The 17,929-nt window shown below is 40.3% G+C and overlaps 1 protein-coding gene across 1 annotated transcript in view; it reads right to left on the minus strand.

Moving 5' to 3' along the window:
- The window catches only part of PLG (plasminogen), a 48,028-nt gene extending 32,192 nt beyond the window's left edge, over nucleotides 1-15,836 (minus strand). Inside the window, exons 1-7 of the mRNA XM_057739748.1 lie at nucleotides 15,758-15,836; nucleotides 11,377-11,512; nucleotides 9,997-10,103; nucleotides 6,336-6,450; nucleotides 4,754-4,893; nucleotides 3,216-3,336; nucleotides 1,581-1,699 (exon numbers count right to left, since the gene is read on the minus strand). Of these exons, the coding sequence (XP_057595731.1) occupies nucleotides 1,581-1,699; nucleotides 3,216-3,336; nucleotides 4,754-4,893; nucleotides 6,336-6,450; nucleotides 9,997-10,103; nucleotides 11,377-11,512; nucleotides 15,758-15,806 (787 nt within the window). The 5' untranslated portion in view covers nucleotides 15,807-15,836. The remainder of the gene's footprint in view (nucleotides 1-1,580; nucleotides 1,700-3,215; nucleotides 3,337-4,753; nucleotides 4,894-6,335; nucleotides 6,451-9,996; nucleotides 10,104-11,376; nucleotides 11,513-15,757) is intronic.
- Nucleotides 15,837-17,929: the final 2,093 nt, after the last annotated feature.

Consider the following 17,929-nt stretch of genomic DNA (forward strand, 5'->3'; position numbering starts at 1 on the left):
TCTCATGAGGAACTCCTCCAGGGACAAGACCCTTGGAGTAGATGCTTCTTTCTATAGGCTCTTTTTCCTATATTCTCAGCTCATCACACACGGTAAGGATCAGCATGTGTCACATCCCACCCCAAATCTGCACACATACCAGTGATCCAACTTCCTTTGTGAAGAATAAAGTATTCATCAAGTAAACATAACTGACTGACCCCCAGTTTTCCACAAAGCCAAACAACAGCAAGAGTCCATGAGAAGAAAGAAAATAGTGTCTCCAAGGAAAAGGGTGTGCAGGGAGAAATCAAGAAATTCTTAAGACATACTACCATATGTAAAATAGGTAAATGAGGATTTACTGTATAGCACATGAAACTATATTCAGTATCTTGTAATAAACTATAATGAAAAGAATCAGGGCAAAAAAGAATATACATATATACATATATATGTACAACCAAATCACTTTGCTCTACACCTGAAACTAAAGCAATATTGTAAATCAACTACACTTCAATTTAAAAAAAAAGTCTCAAGAAGAAAAGAAGGTGACAAAAAGAGACACTGATGTTCATAAGGAAGGAGAGTACTGAGGCTCTTCAGCATCCCAAAGGATGACGTCAGAGAGAAGAATAGGAAGCCAGCCCTCACAACCCGCCGAGTCCTTTTCAACAGTCTCAACTGTCCTTGTTCGGTCCATTGCTTCAAATTCTCATAGAAGGAAAATATTATACAACTGTTTTTTCCAACTCATTCCAGCTAGGTCTGCCATTGTCTCTCTCCCCCTGACCTCGCTTCTCCTGCTGCTCCCTCCCAAATTGGTTATACTGAAAAACTGGACAACCAGAGACACCTCTTCGCTTACAATGAAAAAGAACTCTGATTGATAATGAAATCCACATACCAGAAGGCATGGGTCTGATTCATCTTTAGCACCAGAGAGTGGTAGGGTATCAGAGATTGCTCCCAAAAGCCTACATTCATCTGTACTCAAAAAAAGGCATGATGAACCCAGTGACAAGACAAGAATAAGGATGCAGATGCAGAGAATGGACTGGAGGACACGAGGTTGCGGGGGGCAGGGGGTGAAGGGGAAGCTGGGGCGAAGTGAAAGAGTAGCATAGACATATATATACTACCAACTGTAAAATAGATAGCCAGTGGGAAGTTGCTGTATAACAAAGGGAGATCAACTCGATGATGGATGATGCCTTAGAGGGCCAGGAGGGGGAGGGTGGGGGGGAGTCGAGAGAGGGAGGGAATATAGGGATATGTGTATAAATACAGCTGATTGACTTTGGTATACCTCAAAAGCTGGTACAAGAGTGTAAAGCAATTATATTCCAATAAAAATTAAATTAAAAAAACAAAAAAACAAAAACGGCAGAAGTCTCTGATACGGGACCAGAAAACCTCCATAATAAATAGATGCTCTGATCGATTACCTACAGTAACCAATAAATTGTTTTAAAGAGTAATCACATCCCACAGAACTTATAGGGCACTTTCCGGGCACCGCACTCAGGCACAGCACTCTTGATTCCACAAGAAGAACAGGTGAAAATCCCTGAGGACTGGGTATGAGCCATACTTACTACATCTTGGGATGTCACAGTATTCCCAGCGTTTGTTGGGATCCGTGGTAAAACACCATGGGCGGGGCTCCCCATCAGGGTTACGACAGTAATTCATCTTCAGATTCTTGCTTGGAAATCTGAATGTGCAAGAAGGATTTTAACAGCACTAAACATTTACATTCACAGATGAGAATCATTTCAAATGAGCAAATATTGAGCATCTGCTGTGTGCTAGGCACAGTCAGGCGCCCAAGGAGGTGACTGGATGAAGGCTATCCTCAATGTGATGACAATTCATAAGAAAGATTAACTGGCTAGTCTAAGCACTGTTTTTCTAACAGTTTACATGTGCAAAAATCATTGAACAGGATCAACTTTATCATTTGGGCCATCTGGAAAACTGATGTAAGCCAACTCCAATTATTCAGCTATAAATAATAACAATTTTTAAAACACAAAGTACTTACTGGCGAGAGACAGTCACCTAGCATAGCCTAGAGGGTGGTGTCTCCATAGTGTAGTGGAGTGGTCCTTCTGGTTAACTGGTTCTGGTCCCGCTAGCCTTTAAGCTTATAGAAACTGAGATGGCTAAGCTGTGCTCCTGTGTGCAGGCCAGGGAGTGCCCCCCAACAACAGGGACCCAGTGACTGAGACTGTGAGATGCACACCACACCTCATGCCCCTCTGGGCTCCTTTCACGCCCCTTCCTGAGACTGTAAATGCTTAGTCAGGATGGACAGAGCAACTAGCAGTGGCTTAAGTAATCCTCTTTTTCCAGTTTCCTGACCCAATTCTGAGCCTTGAGGCTTTTACTGTATTTCTTCTTTGGAATACAATAGGGAAAGGAAAATGGCAACGGCTGTGTTTTAAGATAGCTATTTGGAATGGAAGGTACAGAAATTCAGCGGAGCTGTTTTTCACACTGAAATCTGTGACTTCGTGTCTTTTCCTGTAAGTTTTTATAAGCCCCATGATAATCCTACAGTCATCACAGAATGAAGAGGAAGACCAGAAGCAGCTACAGAGAGGGAGGTGTTTTAAGTATAATTTAAGTGAAATAGATGACTCAGAAAATTGTGCTCTAGACCTTATCATTTCTTTATAGATCAGGGACTCTTATTTCTATTATAGATTCATGATCCCCTTTGAGAAGCCAGTGAAAGTTAGGAATCCTTAGCCCAGAAAAATGAACTAATATAAATACACATAAAATGTTGTGGGATTCACAAAGCCCTAAAGCCCACCCACAGATCATAGGGTAGGAAGCCTTGAATCTCATCAGTAGGAAGGAAAAGGAAAGGAATAAAGAGAAGAGGGAAATATTTGGAAAATACACAAGTGAGATGTATCTATGTTTCTTAAATTTCAATGTGCCTACTAATTAGCCAGGAATCTGGTTATAATGCAAATTCAGATTCAGTGGGTATAAGATTCTGCATTTCTAACAAACTCTTAGATGATATCTCTCTTCCCTGGACCACATTTTGAGTAGTAAGAATGTATCCATCATTTGCAGTCATGTGGGAAGGTGCAGAGTTTGAAATTCAGAAACATCAAGTGTGTTCACTTTTTGAGGAATGCTAAAATACCTAAATAACATTAAATTACCTACAGCAGTCATAAACATCTAATTTCACTCCCAGTGAGACTTACTTGGAAGGAATGTATCCATGAGCATGTGGGCTCTGAGAGTCCCAGGCCTGGCAATTGAGTCCAGACATGGTCCTGGAAATTTTGCCCTCATAATTTTCTCCACTGCAATGCATGCATTCATCTGGGCAGAATGAAGAAGAAGGAAAGAAAGGAAGAAACTGAAATGCATAAAGCAAAAAAGAGTAAAAACTAGAATTTCACCAGAAATGCCTCAAATACCTTTGCCACTTGTTCATATGTACTTTTCCAACAATCACTTGGCAACAAAATTGGCAACAAAAGCTTAATTTTCTACTACAATCTAAAATGCCACTCTCTTTTTCAAATGGTCAAATTAGCATCTTTTGGTCAATACCTTCTCAACTATTATAGTCATGACCAAATCCAGAAACTCCATAATGCCATGTCTTCGAACTGGGACGTGTGGTCCTTGGTGGGTGGGAACGGGGCAGGGGAGAGGTTGCGCATAACCTCAGGTGTCTGTAAATTCTCTGCTAGAATGCTTTACTGTCTGGGGTATCCATTCCAACATGGTCTTTAAACACGTCTATGAAATTATTCTGATCACAGGGATGACTGCCAAATAAGCCAGAACCCTCTCGGGAGTTTAGTGGCTAAAATCTGTACTTGTGCTCATGACCTCATGTGAGAACAATATTTACCTAAAAGGACAGCACTTGTTTTTATATTATTGAGAAGCATGATTGGCTGTTTCTCTGTCTTACATCACTTAAAAACGGAAACTCTGGAATTCTTGAAATAATGGTGCAGCAGAGTAATGTAAGATTTTAATTTTTATAGGGTAATAAGGAAAACAGAAGCAGACTTCCTGCCAAAATGATGCTCTCATGTCAGTGAAGGGCCAAGTGACCTCATAACATAGGGAACAAGTAAAGGATCCCCATGGTTGGAATAGACAAAGTGATGGGGAACTGAGCCACCCCATGGTACATACACTATCCACGTGGTTACACAAATCACACCCTCATTCTTTCCCCCATTGCACCAATAAATGTACCAGGAAATATGAAATGAACATTTTTCAATAGGATGTTTTAAGTTTTTTTAGCATTGACTTTTGAGGTGTGTTATTAAATTGATTGGTCCATTAGAAGAGTAGATTGCTGACTTAAAAACTGGTTCACTGCTTGGTTTCAATGAAACAACAAAGTCTACAATGTTAAATTAATATTATGTATTCGAATTGTATTGATTTTGTGGTTTTAGTTTAACAATTTAATTGCAAATAAGTTTTTGGCTTTATACTGTGTCAGAGCTTTAAGTATAAGAAGTTTGCATCTAGAGTTTATATCTAGTTTTACATTAGTCCCTGTTGAAGAACATTTTAATAAAAATAATTTAGGTCAATAATGGAACCTGTGCAAAATTTTGGTCCTTTCCAAGAGGTCATATATTACTTGATTCTGTCAAACACAACACTGATTGATTATTAATACCCCTGTAGAAAACTGATTTACAGCAAATTACTCAACAGATGAAGGACAGATAGGAAAGCATTTTCCAGAGCCGCCCCTGACCTTCACATTCGGGAATGTCGCAGTAGTCGAATCTCGTGCCTGGATCTGTGGTGTAACACCAAGGCCCGTTGTTATCGTTGTCTGGGTTCCTGCAGTAGTTCTCCTCCAGTCCCGCTGAAGGATTTGTTTCAGGTGAAAAGCTGTGGAGGATGGAAAAGAACCACTTCAACTGTATGTTTAAAATTAGCACGCTATCAGCAAGGCAGGATAAGACGCCCTCTCTTTCCCATCTGTGGTTCGAGGTTGTGTCATCCAAAGGCATTTCATCTACGTGCTATATAGCATTTGTGTCGCCCAATTTTCAGTGTCTCTGTTGAGAGCCTGTTTCAGTAGAGCAGCTGATATTACCATTATTACTATGTGGGCAGCCAAGTCCTAGAAGTAGAGCCAAAGTGTCTTTATGCGCAGTAGAAATACAAAACCCTCAAAAGCCTGCCAAGTTCATGATGCATTCCAAACACCTGCTTTTGTCAGCTGCCCCTTCTCTCTGTAAAAATAATAGAAGTTAATACCATTTTGTCTGTGTGAACTGTGCACGAGGCATTACACTAAAATTTCTCTATGCATTCTCTAATGTAGTCAATAAAAATCCCTATTAGGAAGGTGCTATTATCCCCATTTTACAGAGGAGGACACTGAGGCACAGCCATGTGAAATAAATCAAATCTTGCCTAAGCTTGAGCAGTTAATAAGTAGCATCTCAAGAGTTTAAAGTCAGATCTGTCTGACGCCAAACTCCATGCCCTCTCTGAGCTGCATCCAGAATTAATGGGAGACTGGGAAGATGGAATGAAGCTCATTTTCAGAGATGAGTTGCTGTGTGGCAAGAAGAAATTAGATTAAAAACCTAAGACTTGGAATCTAAAATGGCAGATTTTGTTTCTGGTTCTTCTCCATAACTGTTTTTGGTAGATTTGGTCCTCTCAAGATTTCAGTTCCCTCATCTGCTGGGGTAGAGATGGCCTAGATTATCTCTAAGGCCCTTGACATTCTATGATTAGGCCATTTGGTTTAATCATTTTAATCTCAAGAAGCCTTAATGTGCTGGGAATATGAGACCTGCCCATCTCATAGGGATACATAAAGGCAATTTGTTTGGGTGAGGGGAGGGGGAAGAGTCATAGACGCTCAGTTCCCACTTGATAAGCATTGTTAATGAGAACTTAATGCCACCTAATACCACACTGGGCAAAGTACATAGAGGATGACACTAAAATAAACAATAGGCAAGTTGCAAGATAACCTGTTTTTTACAAAGCTGAGGTGAACACAATGCTGTGTGTGCTTTAGACTAATTCAATTCTAAGCATAGTCATCTTTGGTCTTTTCTCAGATTTAGCCTAGAATTCATGGTTTTATTGTTCTTTTTTATTGTTCTCAGTCTTCCAGAAAAGCATATACACAAGAATGAATGGAAAGCAGCCATCTTCTGCTTTTATACCATAAATAATTGAACGGTTCTGCCCCAGCATCAAGAAGGTTTTCCCCATATCAACTAGTCACATGTTCTGGCGTGAGTCAGAAGTAATGGAATTATTCTGAGTATAAGAGGTGAATACAGGGACAAAAGAGAAAGTCTTACTTGGGTACATGTGGAGAATTGTCACTCCATTTTTGACAGGTGACACCACTTTTCGTTTTGGCCATGGTCCCCCTGTAATTCTTCCCATTTCCAGTCTTGCACTCCGACAGATACACTGCAAGGAAGTCCACACAGTGGTCAAACCCTTTCACAACAAGAAAAATCATGATGAAGCCCTGCACTGTCTGGGCATATTGAGAGAAAGGACACCATTGCCTACTATCTAAAAAGACAGTCTTTTACGTCTGTGTAAGAGTTACAGTGAACTAAGTCATGGGGGGAACTGATCCATGTATTCAGAGCTACTGCCCCTTCGTGTTGGGTGCTGGGGACGCTGGGGACACGGGGAGGAGGAACCGCACAGGCCCTGCCAGCGTGGAGCTTACATTCCAGTGGAGTCAGTGGGGCTGGTTACAGAAAGTAATCAAGGACACAGACTGTGAATTAGACCACATATGTAACAGAGAAGATAAACAGCATCATGAAAGAGTGGATGGAAAAGGGGATGGAGGCTTCTTCACAGGGTGGGCAGCAGGCATTCAGAAGCTGAAAGAGATCCAAGCCTCTTCTACTTTTGGAGGCTCACAGCAGTATTTTAAATACGAAAAAATGCCAAACCGGGCGATGTGATTGCGGTCTACTTTCAACATTTACAGTAGATACTCTCAACCAGCCTTCACTTAACCAACTCAGTGGTTACTCAGTGGGCCCCATCCTGCCTTTAAAACACACTGCCATGCAAGAATAAAGATGCAGATGTAGAGAACGGACTTGAAGACACGGGTGGGGGCTGGGGGGCAGTGAAGGGCCAGCTGCGACGAAGTGAGAGAATAACATTGACCTATAAACACTACCAAATGTAAGATAGATAGCTAGTGCGAAGCTGCTGCATAGCACAGGGAGATCAACTCGATGATGGGTGATGACTTAGAGGGCTGGGATAGGGAAGGCGGGAAGGAGTCGTGGGAGGGAGGGGTTATGGAGATATATGTATAAATACAGCTGATTCACTTTGTTGTACAGCAAAAACTGGCACAATGGTGTAAAGGAATTATATTCCAATAAAGAGCTTAAAAAAAAACAAAAACACAAAATAACCCACTGCCAGGTGCCCACCTGTGCCCACATGTGGCAGGGTGGGCCTCTGTGGCTGACAGACCACTTTTGGGTGTGCCAACCCACTCTGTTCCTACCAGTTGGGTTATATGCTTGCCAAGAGTGAGTTGCTTTTATTTCCAAAACTTTTTATATAGCTCTATTTGATTACACATGATCTAAACTGAGAAATGAATGGCCGGGGGGCAGGAGATGGAGCTTTTTTTAAACTAAGTTGAATGGTTTGAAGGACTTAAAAGACTTGAATAGTTTTAAAAATTGTCATCAAATCCACTGAGAGCAATCTATTCATATAGCTGATATGAGTTTGAAGGGAGAGGAATCATAAAAATATAAAAGAATTTTACAGTCAGATGGATTGGCAGATGTCTCTAGACCTGCTTGACTTCAAAGAGAAGGACTCTCATTACCATAAACAATTCACTAGAGTGTGGTTTCTGCAAGAAATGTACCAGATAACTCCTGTCAGTGGCCTCAGGTTCAAAGAAAAAAGCCTCTGCTTTACATCAAAAGGTGCCAACGTAAGCATGCATTTTCGATGAAAATATAAAATATTTAAGGTATATTTGTATCATCTTTTATGATTCCCCACTTTAGCCAAGTTTTTTAATTAATCAGTTAATTATCTGGGGAAAGTACTTCTAACACACCTATAGCAACTACTGCTTTAAACCCAACACTCTGTATAAAGATTGTAGATATATCTTCATTGAGTTATATTATTGTAGAAGATATATTACATTTATCAAAAAGGTAAACTCAAGATATTCTAGAGGCCAGGGGTCAGGGGAGACTTTTCAAAAGCGGTGATACTTGAGCTGAAACTTGGGAGATGAGAAGGAGCCGGAAGAAAAGAAGAGGGTTCAGGATGAAGAGGTGTGTGCTCGGCCCACTGGAGGAGGTGCAGCAAATATAAGCTCAGCACATGAGGTAGGCTTAAATAACTCAGGGTCCTGTAGTGATTGCTGAGTATCCGGATTTCCTCCTAAGGGCACTAAAGTTTTGAAGCAGGGAAGTGACAGATCAGCCGCTGCAGTGGCCCAGCCAGTGATGATGGTGGCCTAGACCCAAGTGGCGGCAGTGGCCATGGTGGCAAGTGGAAATGTAACTGATCTGACAGTGACTGTTCCCAGAAAAACCCTGGCAGGTAATTTAGCAGTGGGTCAATATTCCACAGTAAAGAAACAAGCACCAAAAAATGACTGACTTTTGACTTTTTACCTCTCTTTTGTTTGTATGTACCGGCCAGAGTTTATATAACCTTTCGCTCCTTTCCATCACCTTGAAAACAGGCAACTCTTCAGCTATCCAAACTAAGGCTAGCGGTCACCCCCATGATGCTTCTGGTTAATAATTTACAAAGGACATGTTTAAATGTTAGCATTTTGCACAGAGGATCCCACCAGCCTTTTTAAAAAATCTGATGGACAGTGGATAATCCCATATATCTCTTCCTTTACTATTTGTAAAAACTAATGACATCAACAGATAAACTTCCGATTTAATCTGCACTTTAGACTCAAGAGTTAGAGCTAAACGGTGGGCCAGAAGTGAGTATGGCAGACGCACAGCTAATTAAACCTAAGAGGAACCAACGCGTAGATAGAATCCTAACCTAAAAAAACACTTCTCAAAATCTTATTTAGAGTTTTGCAGGGAAACGAGAGGGACCATTTCTTCACCGTCGTCAAGAATCAGTGAAATAGGATGTTTCTGGTTGTCTTCAACTCCTGTGATACAGAATATGTGGAGAGCAAAATTGTTATCAAGATAGTCTTAATACCTCTCCAGCAAAAGAGAATAGGAAGTCGTTTTAAAAGCACCATAATTCACTTAAATCCTCATACAGCCTCAATGAACTTCTGCTCATCTAAGAAGACATGCAATTTCTGCAGGAATCTAGGCCACCTGTGATCCTAAACAACAACAGATCCAGAGTTTTCAAGGAAACTGTGGGAAAGGAACCGCAGCTTCTGCGCATTTTCAAAAGACATTTCAGAGTCTAAGGGAAATATAGACCATGACTGAAAAAAAGTGGAACATGTAAGAGTAAAATAAGGATATTGTCTCTATTCAAATGCTACCACAGATTGAAAACACCTTAGTTTTGCTATTTCTCCAGGCTTCAGACCAAGGACTGTGGTCCCTGCAGAACAAAAAATCAATATCATAAAGAACTTGTAGACTCTCCCTCTTCTCCTTAAAAATAAAATAAAATTTTTAATATCTTATTTTCGGGGTTATAGAGGTGGAAGTGGTTTTGTAAATCCAATCCCTTTGTTTTAAATCAAGAGAAATGAAACCTGAAAGGTTTATATATATATATATAAAATAATATATTCACGAAGTAATATATTCAGGTTAATAAAGAGGGTTAGTGGCCAAATATTCTGACTCCAAATTCAATTTCATTACCCCATAGCGCCTCCATTCACTGGTCTGATAAACTACAGATAGTAAACAAGGCAGGAAGGGAAGGGGGAAGCCCGTGGGGAGAAGAAAAAGGAGAAGGACAGGAAGAGGAGGAAGAAAACATTGTACGTACTTCTCTTCTCAAATAAAACGACATCCCTCATCCTAAAGACTGGGGAAAGCTTGCTGTTTTCAGCCATTAGCACACATTGTGGCTCTTTACTGTGATACTGGAATGCCCTGCAGAAGAGAATCAGAAAACACAACAACTCTTTTCCTTTACTTAAGGAAAGCAAAGTTTTGTTAATAGGGAAGAGACTCTAAAGATAGCTCTCTCTTGATGAATCAAGGAGCTCAGAATTGTTACTTTCAGTTCAACTTGGCCTCCTCAAAGGATGCAGCAACATGGTAGCTACTCTTGTTTTCTTTTACCTTTACCTTCTCCCCCTCCAAATTTTCTTTTTTTTTTTTCAGTTTCAGCTGCTTTATTCTTTCTTCACTCATTCCCTTAATGTAGTGCCAGAATATTTGCTTTGTGTTGGAAAGAATCAACTTTGTGCTTTTGAACCCATTCCCGAAATGGTCCACGTGGACCCCTGTAAGTTCCCCCTGACTACACCTCTGCGTTCTACCCTCTCCCCCTCAGACCTCCCTGCCCCCTACATCTCATCCTGCATGGAGGTTGAGGCTGGCATCAAAACCGTCCACGGCTTCCTTTCCAGCCCCATCTCCTCTGTGAAACTGCTTCAGCTGACTTGGTCCTTTCACCGTTCCTCTCACCGTCCCTCTCACAGGTGCCTAGCCATGCTGCTCTCTGCCTAGAATCCCTCCTGCCAGGTCAGTATTTACCAAGATCTCACCCTTCAAAGCCCAGCTCAGTTCCTACCTCCTCCCCAGGGCTTCTCTGGTCCTCTCAACTCTTAGGATTGTTCTTTCCTCTGAATCTTCATAGAGCACGTGTTAATTATGTCACTTATCAGTATCTCACATAGACTGTATTTTTTTTTAATTTTTACATTTTATCCAGTTTCTGTGACTACACCATAAATATAAAAGGGCAAGCACTGGCTTTTGTATCTACACAAAAATCTATCATATATTATGGTATATGTGTGTGTGTGTGTGTGTGTGTATGTATATATATATATCCTATCACTGTATCTATGCTTCGCGGCTCCTTAGGGTCTAGGACACTTCCAGTCACATGATCCTCATCTTTTAACAGGATAATGTTAAGAACTAGAGCTCAGAACAATAGCTGCTGATGTCATGTGTAAAAATAAATTCCTTTGGGGGCATTTTTCTAAAGGGGACACTAATAAACTTTAACAAGAAACTGTATGGTTTCAGATGCAGGGAGCAAATACAGATTCCAAACTCCAATCCCATGAAATTCTTCTTTCCCCTTAAATCCTATTTTCAGTGATAAATCCCTGAGCAAATTTCTTGTGACCAACGTAATAGTGTCTCAAGCAGCAGGATTTCTGCCCCGGCACAGTGACCATGAAGATACCTGCAGATGAAGTCTGTTTCCTCCTCACACTTTGCTGCACATTCATTTACGTTTCCTGCCGCCAGGTGCTTCTGAGTCAAACTAATCAGGGAAGCCCCCTGGGTGTTTACGTATTCATCCAGGGGGTCTCCAAAACCTACAAATGGAAGATAAAGTGGGACAATTGATAAATGTATCAACAATGTTGTTAAATTATCATGAATTTGTAAACTCTTCAGTTTGCATCAACCAAGTAAAACTTTCTGCTCTATTGGAAACAGAATGCATGGCTGTGAATAAAAACGTTTAATTAGGAAAACAGTTCCATGAATAGATGGCACTATGTTTAAAGATCCACTGGACTGCTAGGTTAATAGATTAGAACTAACAACTTCCATATTACTGCGTTAATGGGTATGAAACCTTAAATAAGAAAAAACTTGGATCTGTTTGCTAGTGATTGCGTGTCAGGATGGAACAGTAAGAGACCACCAGGGGCAATTTTGATGTTGATTTGTCCATCCCTGGGTATAAATAGAACCTGGAGGCCATTATTTGGTTTCCAACAGTACAAACTTCGGTTGTGACCCTGTCACTTAAACTGATGGAATGAGCATTCTCTGAATGGTTCCAGCAAGACATACAAAAACTTTCGTGAGTTGGTGTTGTTGAGAATAAATAAGACCTGGACTAAATCTTGGCCACAATACATGGTCATTTTTATACTGGCTTAGTACAGTGACACCTCACTATTTCTTAAAGGGAAATCATTTTTTGCCGAGCTGATGACAGCTTTCTGGCATTTCTGAGGAAACTGTAAAACAGCAGAGCCTGGGACAAACAATGGCTTTGATTTTCCTCTGAGATAAAATAGGAGTCAAAGAGTCTGTCTGAAGGTCGCTCTGCCCCTTGCTGCCACAGAGCGTGGCCGAGGGGGCCTCAGGCGTGTTCCCACCGCCAGGCTTGCAAAGGGTACTCCGGGTTCCGAGGGCGCACCTGCGGCAGCTGTGGCAGCTCTATTCCAAGCCTGGCGACGTTGGCCCCTAACCTTTTGAGAAGGAACACCAGCCATTTTCATAGGGTGAGGGGCTCAAAGAGGTTAATACAACGGAGACAGCAAAGTTTCCTAAAGTTTGCCTAAATGCGATTAAGCAACGTGGCAACCTTGACCACTTTGAGGGAAGGGGTGGAGATCAAAGCCAGAGGGGACGGGTTGAAGAGTGACCAGGAGAGGCAGTGGAAACAGCATAGGCGGACAATGAAGCCTGGCCTTAAAACGGAGCATTTCCTAGAGATCACATGAAGTCTCAGAAATTTTTTTTAATTTTTATTGAAATATGGTTGATTTACAATGTCGTGTTACTTTCAGGTGTACAGCAAAGTGATTCAGTTATACATATATATTCTTTTTTAGATTCTTTTCCATTATGGATTATTACAAGGTATTGAGTATGGTTCCCTGTGCTGTACAGTCGGTCCTTGTTGGTTATCTATTTTATACATAGTAGTGTGTATATGTTAATCCCAACCTCCTAATTTAAGTCTCCCACCTCTTTTCCCTCTGCTAACCAGAAGTTTGTTTTCTATTCTGTGAGTCTGTTTCTGTTTTGTAAATAAGTTCATTTGTATCATCTTTTCAGATTCCACATGAAAGTGATATCATAGGATAATTGTCTTTCTTCATCTGACTTACTTCACTTAGTATGATCATCTCTAGGTCCTTTCTGAAAATTTTTAAGATGAGACATTTTACAGCATGTTCGGATACTGATGAAAATTATCCAGTGGGAAGGATCATTAAAGGTCAGACCCTCATTCTCAGAAGGGCCATCCCTGACCCCCCGAAAGCACACACACTGCACAGGCGTGATGCACGCTCCTAGATTAAGACAAAGCTGTTTCCAGAGCCCACCCTCTCCCTGCCTCTGCTCTTCCTTCCTCAACCCAAGATTCTCCACAAACTGGAAGGATAGACGTTTCCACCCTTGAATAGGAAGTTGGCTTACGTAGTTTAATACAGCAAAAAGCACTTGATACATGGATCAAAAGATCATAGAGAAATAGATATTTTAGATCCATACCCATGACTTCATCCTTCATTCTTCTCCCAATCTGAGCTCTCATTTCCAGGATGAGTTGTACTTTGGTAAATTCTATAGATCAGGATGTGATTTTAAAAACAAACACAAGAACTCTATAAAGTACATCCTATAAAGGCTGAAATTAGATCTTTTGAAGAGTTCTTAGAAAGTAGAGCAGGCCAGGGTATAAATGATATCAGAACAAGAAAATTTCCATTTTTATCGCCCTTTAACTAATTTACCTTTAATTGTTGTGTTAGTATGGTTCATAGCATATAGTTGCTGAGATCCCAAAGAAGAATATCCCAAAAGAGAATGATTTTTTTTTTCTTTTTAGTTTGAAAAGTTTTTGCCCAATATTTTCTTTCTTTAATTCCAGGGATCATGTGACAATGGGGTGTAATACACTTTATTTATTGACCAAGAAATATTAGATCTTTTTAGTAAAAAAAGTATTTTTATATTCTAGACTGAATGTAGATATATACTGCTACAAAACAAGTATATTTTATTACTAATGTGGGTTTGTTTTTTTTTTTAAACTCATGGTGGCATGTATATGTGCACCCACGCTTGTATGTTTGAAAGAAAAGACTTTGTGGTTTGTGAAATGCAAACTGCTTATCCGCCTCTCACTGAGAACAGCTGTAAAAGGAGAATTTTTCCCCCTCCCTGGGCATTTCAGTGCATTGGAAAGATGAAACCTTTCCAAAGAAAGACAGAGTAAATGCCTTCCTTTCAAAAGGAGCTTATGAAAGCCTTTTTCCCCCTAGGTTGGTGAAGACCTATGTTAATCCTGCTGTAGACAAGTCTGTTCTAACATTTGGGCGGTGACCCACTGAATCCAGAGCTCTAGGTCCTGCTTCCCATAGGCTGAGATAGAGCGTGCACACACACACACACACACACACACACACACACACACACACTAATAATAAAATAGAGTCTGCACCCCTGCCGCCCCCGCAGCCGTTTCCCATGAAAACCTCTTTCTACAATCTTCTGCTGTTTTTTCTTTGATATTTCTTTGGATGGCTCCACTAAATTCAAATGTAATTGACTCTAATTTAAGTACAACTTATAAAATTATATCTGGCTACTTACAAATTAAATTTCAAGTATCTATACATTGTGTATATAAAGAACCACTATCATAATGTATGATTCCATTTATACGAAATGTTCAAAACAGGCAAATCAGAGACAGAAAGTAGATGAGTGATCGCCAGGGGCTGGGCAGGGATGGAGGTGGCAGGAAGGGGAGAAAAGGGGTTGGAGGTGACAGCTAAAGGGTGTGGAGTTTATTTGAGGGTAATAAAAATGTTCTAAAAGGTATTATGAGAGCTGCATGACTCTGAATACTGAAAACTATTGGATTGTGTGGTTTAAATGGATGAACTATATAGTATGTGAATTATATCTCAATGAAGCTGTCAAAAAAAAAAAAAGAACTACAAAGACACGCTTAGAATATTTTAAAGAAGGTTTAAACAAAGTTGAAAAAGTGAGAAGAAGCACCAGATTCCTTCTCGGAAAGCCCTGGCTTACGTCCTGGAGTCTTCCTAGATTTGGGAGTTTGGTCAATAGGCAAATGACGTGATTTCCTAAGGACAGATTTCCTCATCTATAAAGTGGGGATAAATCTACTACAATACCTATTGTATCAGCTGAATAAGCTGGTGTTGGTAAAGGACACACAAGCGTGTGTGTATGAATTACAACGTCCCTGGTCTACCTCGGGCACTCAGTGGAGGTTTGTTGAATTTCTATATGGATGTCATCCTGCAAATCGATGTCTCTAACCTCTCCAGGCATAAGAAGCAAACTTACATGTATGGAAGGCCTTCCTTAAGCCATAACAAACAGGGAACAAGTCAACACAACCACAGACTGACTGGTCAAAGAAGGTGGTCAGAGGTATTTCATTGTTCACATTTGAAAGTCAGGAGAATATGACACCTTAACAAAAATGGTCTAAATTAACCAAACTTAGAACCAAGCAAAGAGTCTAACAACTTCTGGCATTGTTAGCTATCTGGGCTATTTTTTTCCAACTAAAATAACCATCACTTGGGCTCCATCTTTTAGACTGAAAACGTCATTCATGGTTTTCTCTGCCCCCTTGTCCCCAGTATTCCCATAAGGGAAACTGAATTTATTTCTTGAAGAATTTCTCAATCTTATATTGTGAACTGGGCATTTCATGAATCAAAAGCTAAATTCAACAAGTTGCACATAAAATCATCATGGATCTATTTTTAATACATTTCTAGGAAAAAATATATTGATTAAAATGAAAAAAAAAAGTCTCTAAGTCTTACCTGATTTCAGAAATAAAAGAAGTAGAAGGACCACCTCCTTATGTTCCATTTTGGGACTGGCCAGCAGTGTCTGGGAAACAGTGTGTCCCAATCTCAAGATGTTATTGACTTACATGAGAGGAGATGCGCCCACAAACAAGATAATCACATGGAGTTAATTATTCTCTTGGAGGCCCATTGCCACTGTGCTCTGAAGTGTTCAAACATTACCTTGACGGGAGGATCTTACAAAATGTTTGGGAGCGGAAACTGCAATAGATGTTGGGAAGTGGTGGGGGCTGCCCGCCCCCCCAGCTTCCCCGCGCTGCCTCCGGCCTCCATCCTTACCCCCTGCCCCCATCCTTACCCCCTGCCCATCGTCTTTCCCACTTACTCTTCTTTCCTTCCCTCTTCTTTCTTTCATTCTCTTTCTTTGGGGTTAAAAAAAGTCATAACACTAGCTGATGTTTGCTGAGAACTTTTCTGTGCCAGACATTCTACATAGTTTCATCCAACCTTCAAAACAAGCAATATTTTTAACATCCCCACTTAAGATGAGGCGACTTGGGCTGAGAAAGTTTCTTTCCCGAGGTCACTTAGCTTGCAAGGGATGAAGCCAAAGGACACAGTCTATTTGGCCTCAGATTACAGACTTAAGCTAGAGCATCGTGGTTGACATCCCCACAATGTATCAGTGTAGAAATAGCTATGTAAGTTACAGTATTTCATTATCGTCAAACTTTATGTCCAATGGACTCATATGGTTTCCATGATTATAAATGATGTTATGTCGATCTTTTCCCCCCAGGGAATTCACAGTGCATTACAGTCTCATCCTCATGAAATAAAGCAAGAGTGGGAAAATTAAGTTTAAGGACTGTCTCCATTTTAATTGTTGATTCTGTACTTTGCCTTGGCTTAAGGCTAGAATGACCAGGTAGCATGTGCTTTAAACTCTTACACCAGTGTTCAATAATTTTCAGGAATTGACTCTATTTTAATAGTGAAATAAGAACTCAAAACACTCCTCTCTCCATGCTATGAAATTCCTTTCTATACATTAACCAGCAAAACATAGAGGTGGGCACCAATCACCTTGGGTGGACCCTCCTGTAGAATTGCCCAGGGTTAAAGTACCGTGTGTGCAGAATTCACAAGAATAGAACGTGCTCGAGAGCAAGGCGGTAGCACCACCATGAGGGGCCGGGACGAGCTGGCACATTTCCTGCTTTCCACCATGTCCCAGCTTTCTCCCCTCTCTCTCACCTAGTGGCCCAGGTTATAAAGGGGACACAGGATGGAAGCAAGTTGAGAAATCAGCCTTGGGAAGACCTTTTTTCTTAAAATACCTGAAATGTCTCTTTAGGGGAATTATGTTGGTGTGTTGAGAAAGTTCTTTGGGGAAAAAAAACAGACCCTAATAATACATGATGTTGCCTCTATGCATTTATTTCTGTTTAAAATACTTTAGTACTGCCTCGTGGATAAGGCCCCTCAGGAACAATGCTATCAGAAATTCTATATCTGTTTACAAAAATGACAACATAAGTCCAAAACGAATTCTGGTCTTCTCTTCAGAATTGGCCATTTAAGATATCTTCTGTGAATTCAAGTTGTAATGCTTATTTGCAGTTTTACCAGTCTTTAATGTACAGCAAGAAAACTATATGGAAACTGTGAACTGAATCGTCACCTTAGTAGAGGAGGATAAAAAAGTGTGGAAACAGATATAAAAATGCATTTAAACATGATATGTAATTTGTTTACAAAAATAAAACTTGCTATATAAATCTAGAGTAATTAATTTTGAATAGGTGGCTGTTGTTTTTATATTGTGTAATAACTAGCCTATTCCAAGGACAGCTTGGCCAAACAGTAAAATATATTGTTACTAAAAAAAAAAAAAAAGAAAAAGAAATTCTATAGCTGCATAAATGTCCTTTTCCTTTTCCTGGCTTCTTTTTTTTCTTTTGGTAAGGATGGTATGCCTTTTGCCCCCTTTCCTCTTGGAAGCTTCTGGAATATATTTGGGTCTACAAATGTTATTTTGTGAATGAGTTTGCCCTCCCATGTGCTTCTAACTATGTATTCTTCACCGCCTTCGCAATATATTAGCATCACGAGAACACAGGTAAACAGGAAGCAGAATTTGGCTATTGTGTCCCCCCCACTGGGTGTTCTGTGTAAAGAGAA

This window comes from Hippopotamus amphibius, chromosome 6 (genome assembly GCF_030028045.1).
Source record: "Hippopotamus amphibius kiboko isolate mHipAmp2 chromosome 6, mHipAmp2.hap2, whole genome shotgun sequence".
In the NCBI taxonomy this organism is placed as follows: Eukaryota; Metazoa; Chordata; class Mammalia; order Artiodactyla; family Hippopotamidae; genus Hippopotamus; species Hippopotamus amphibius.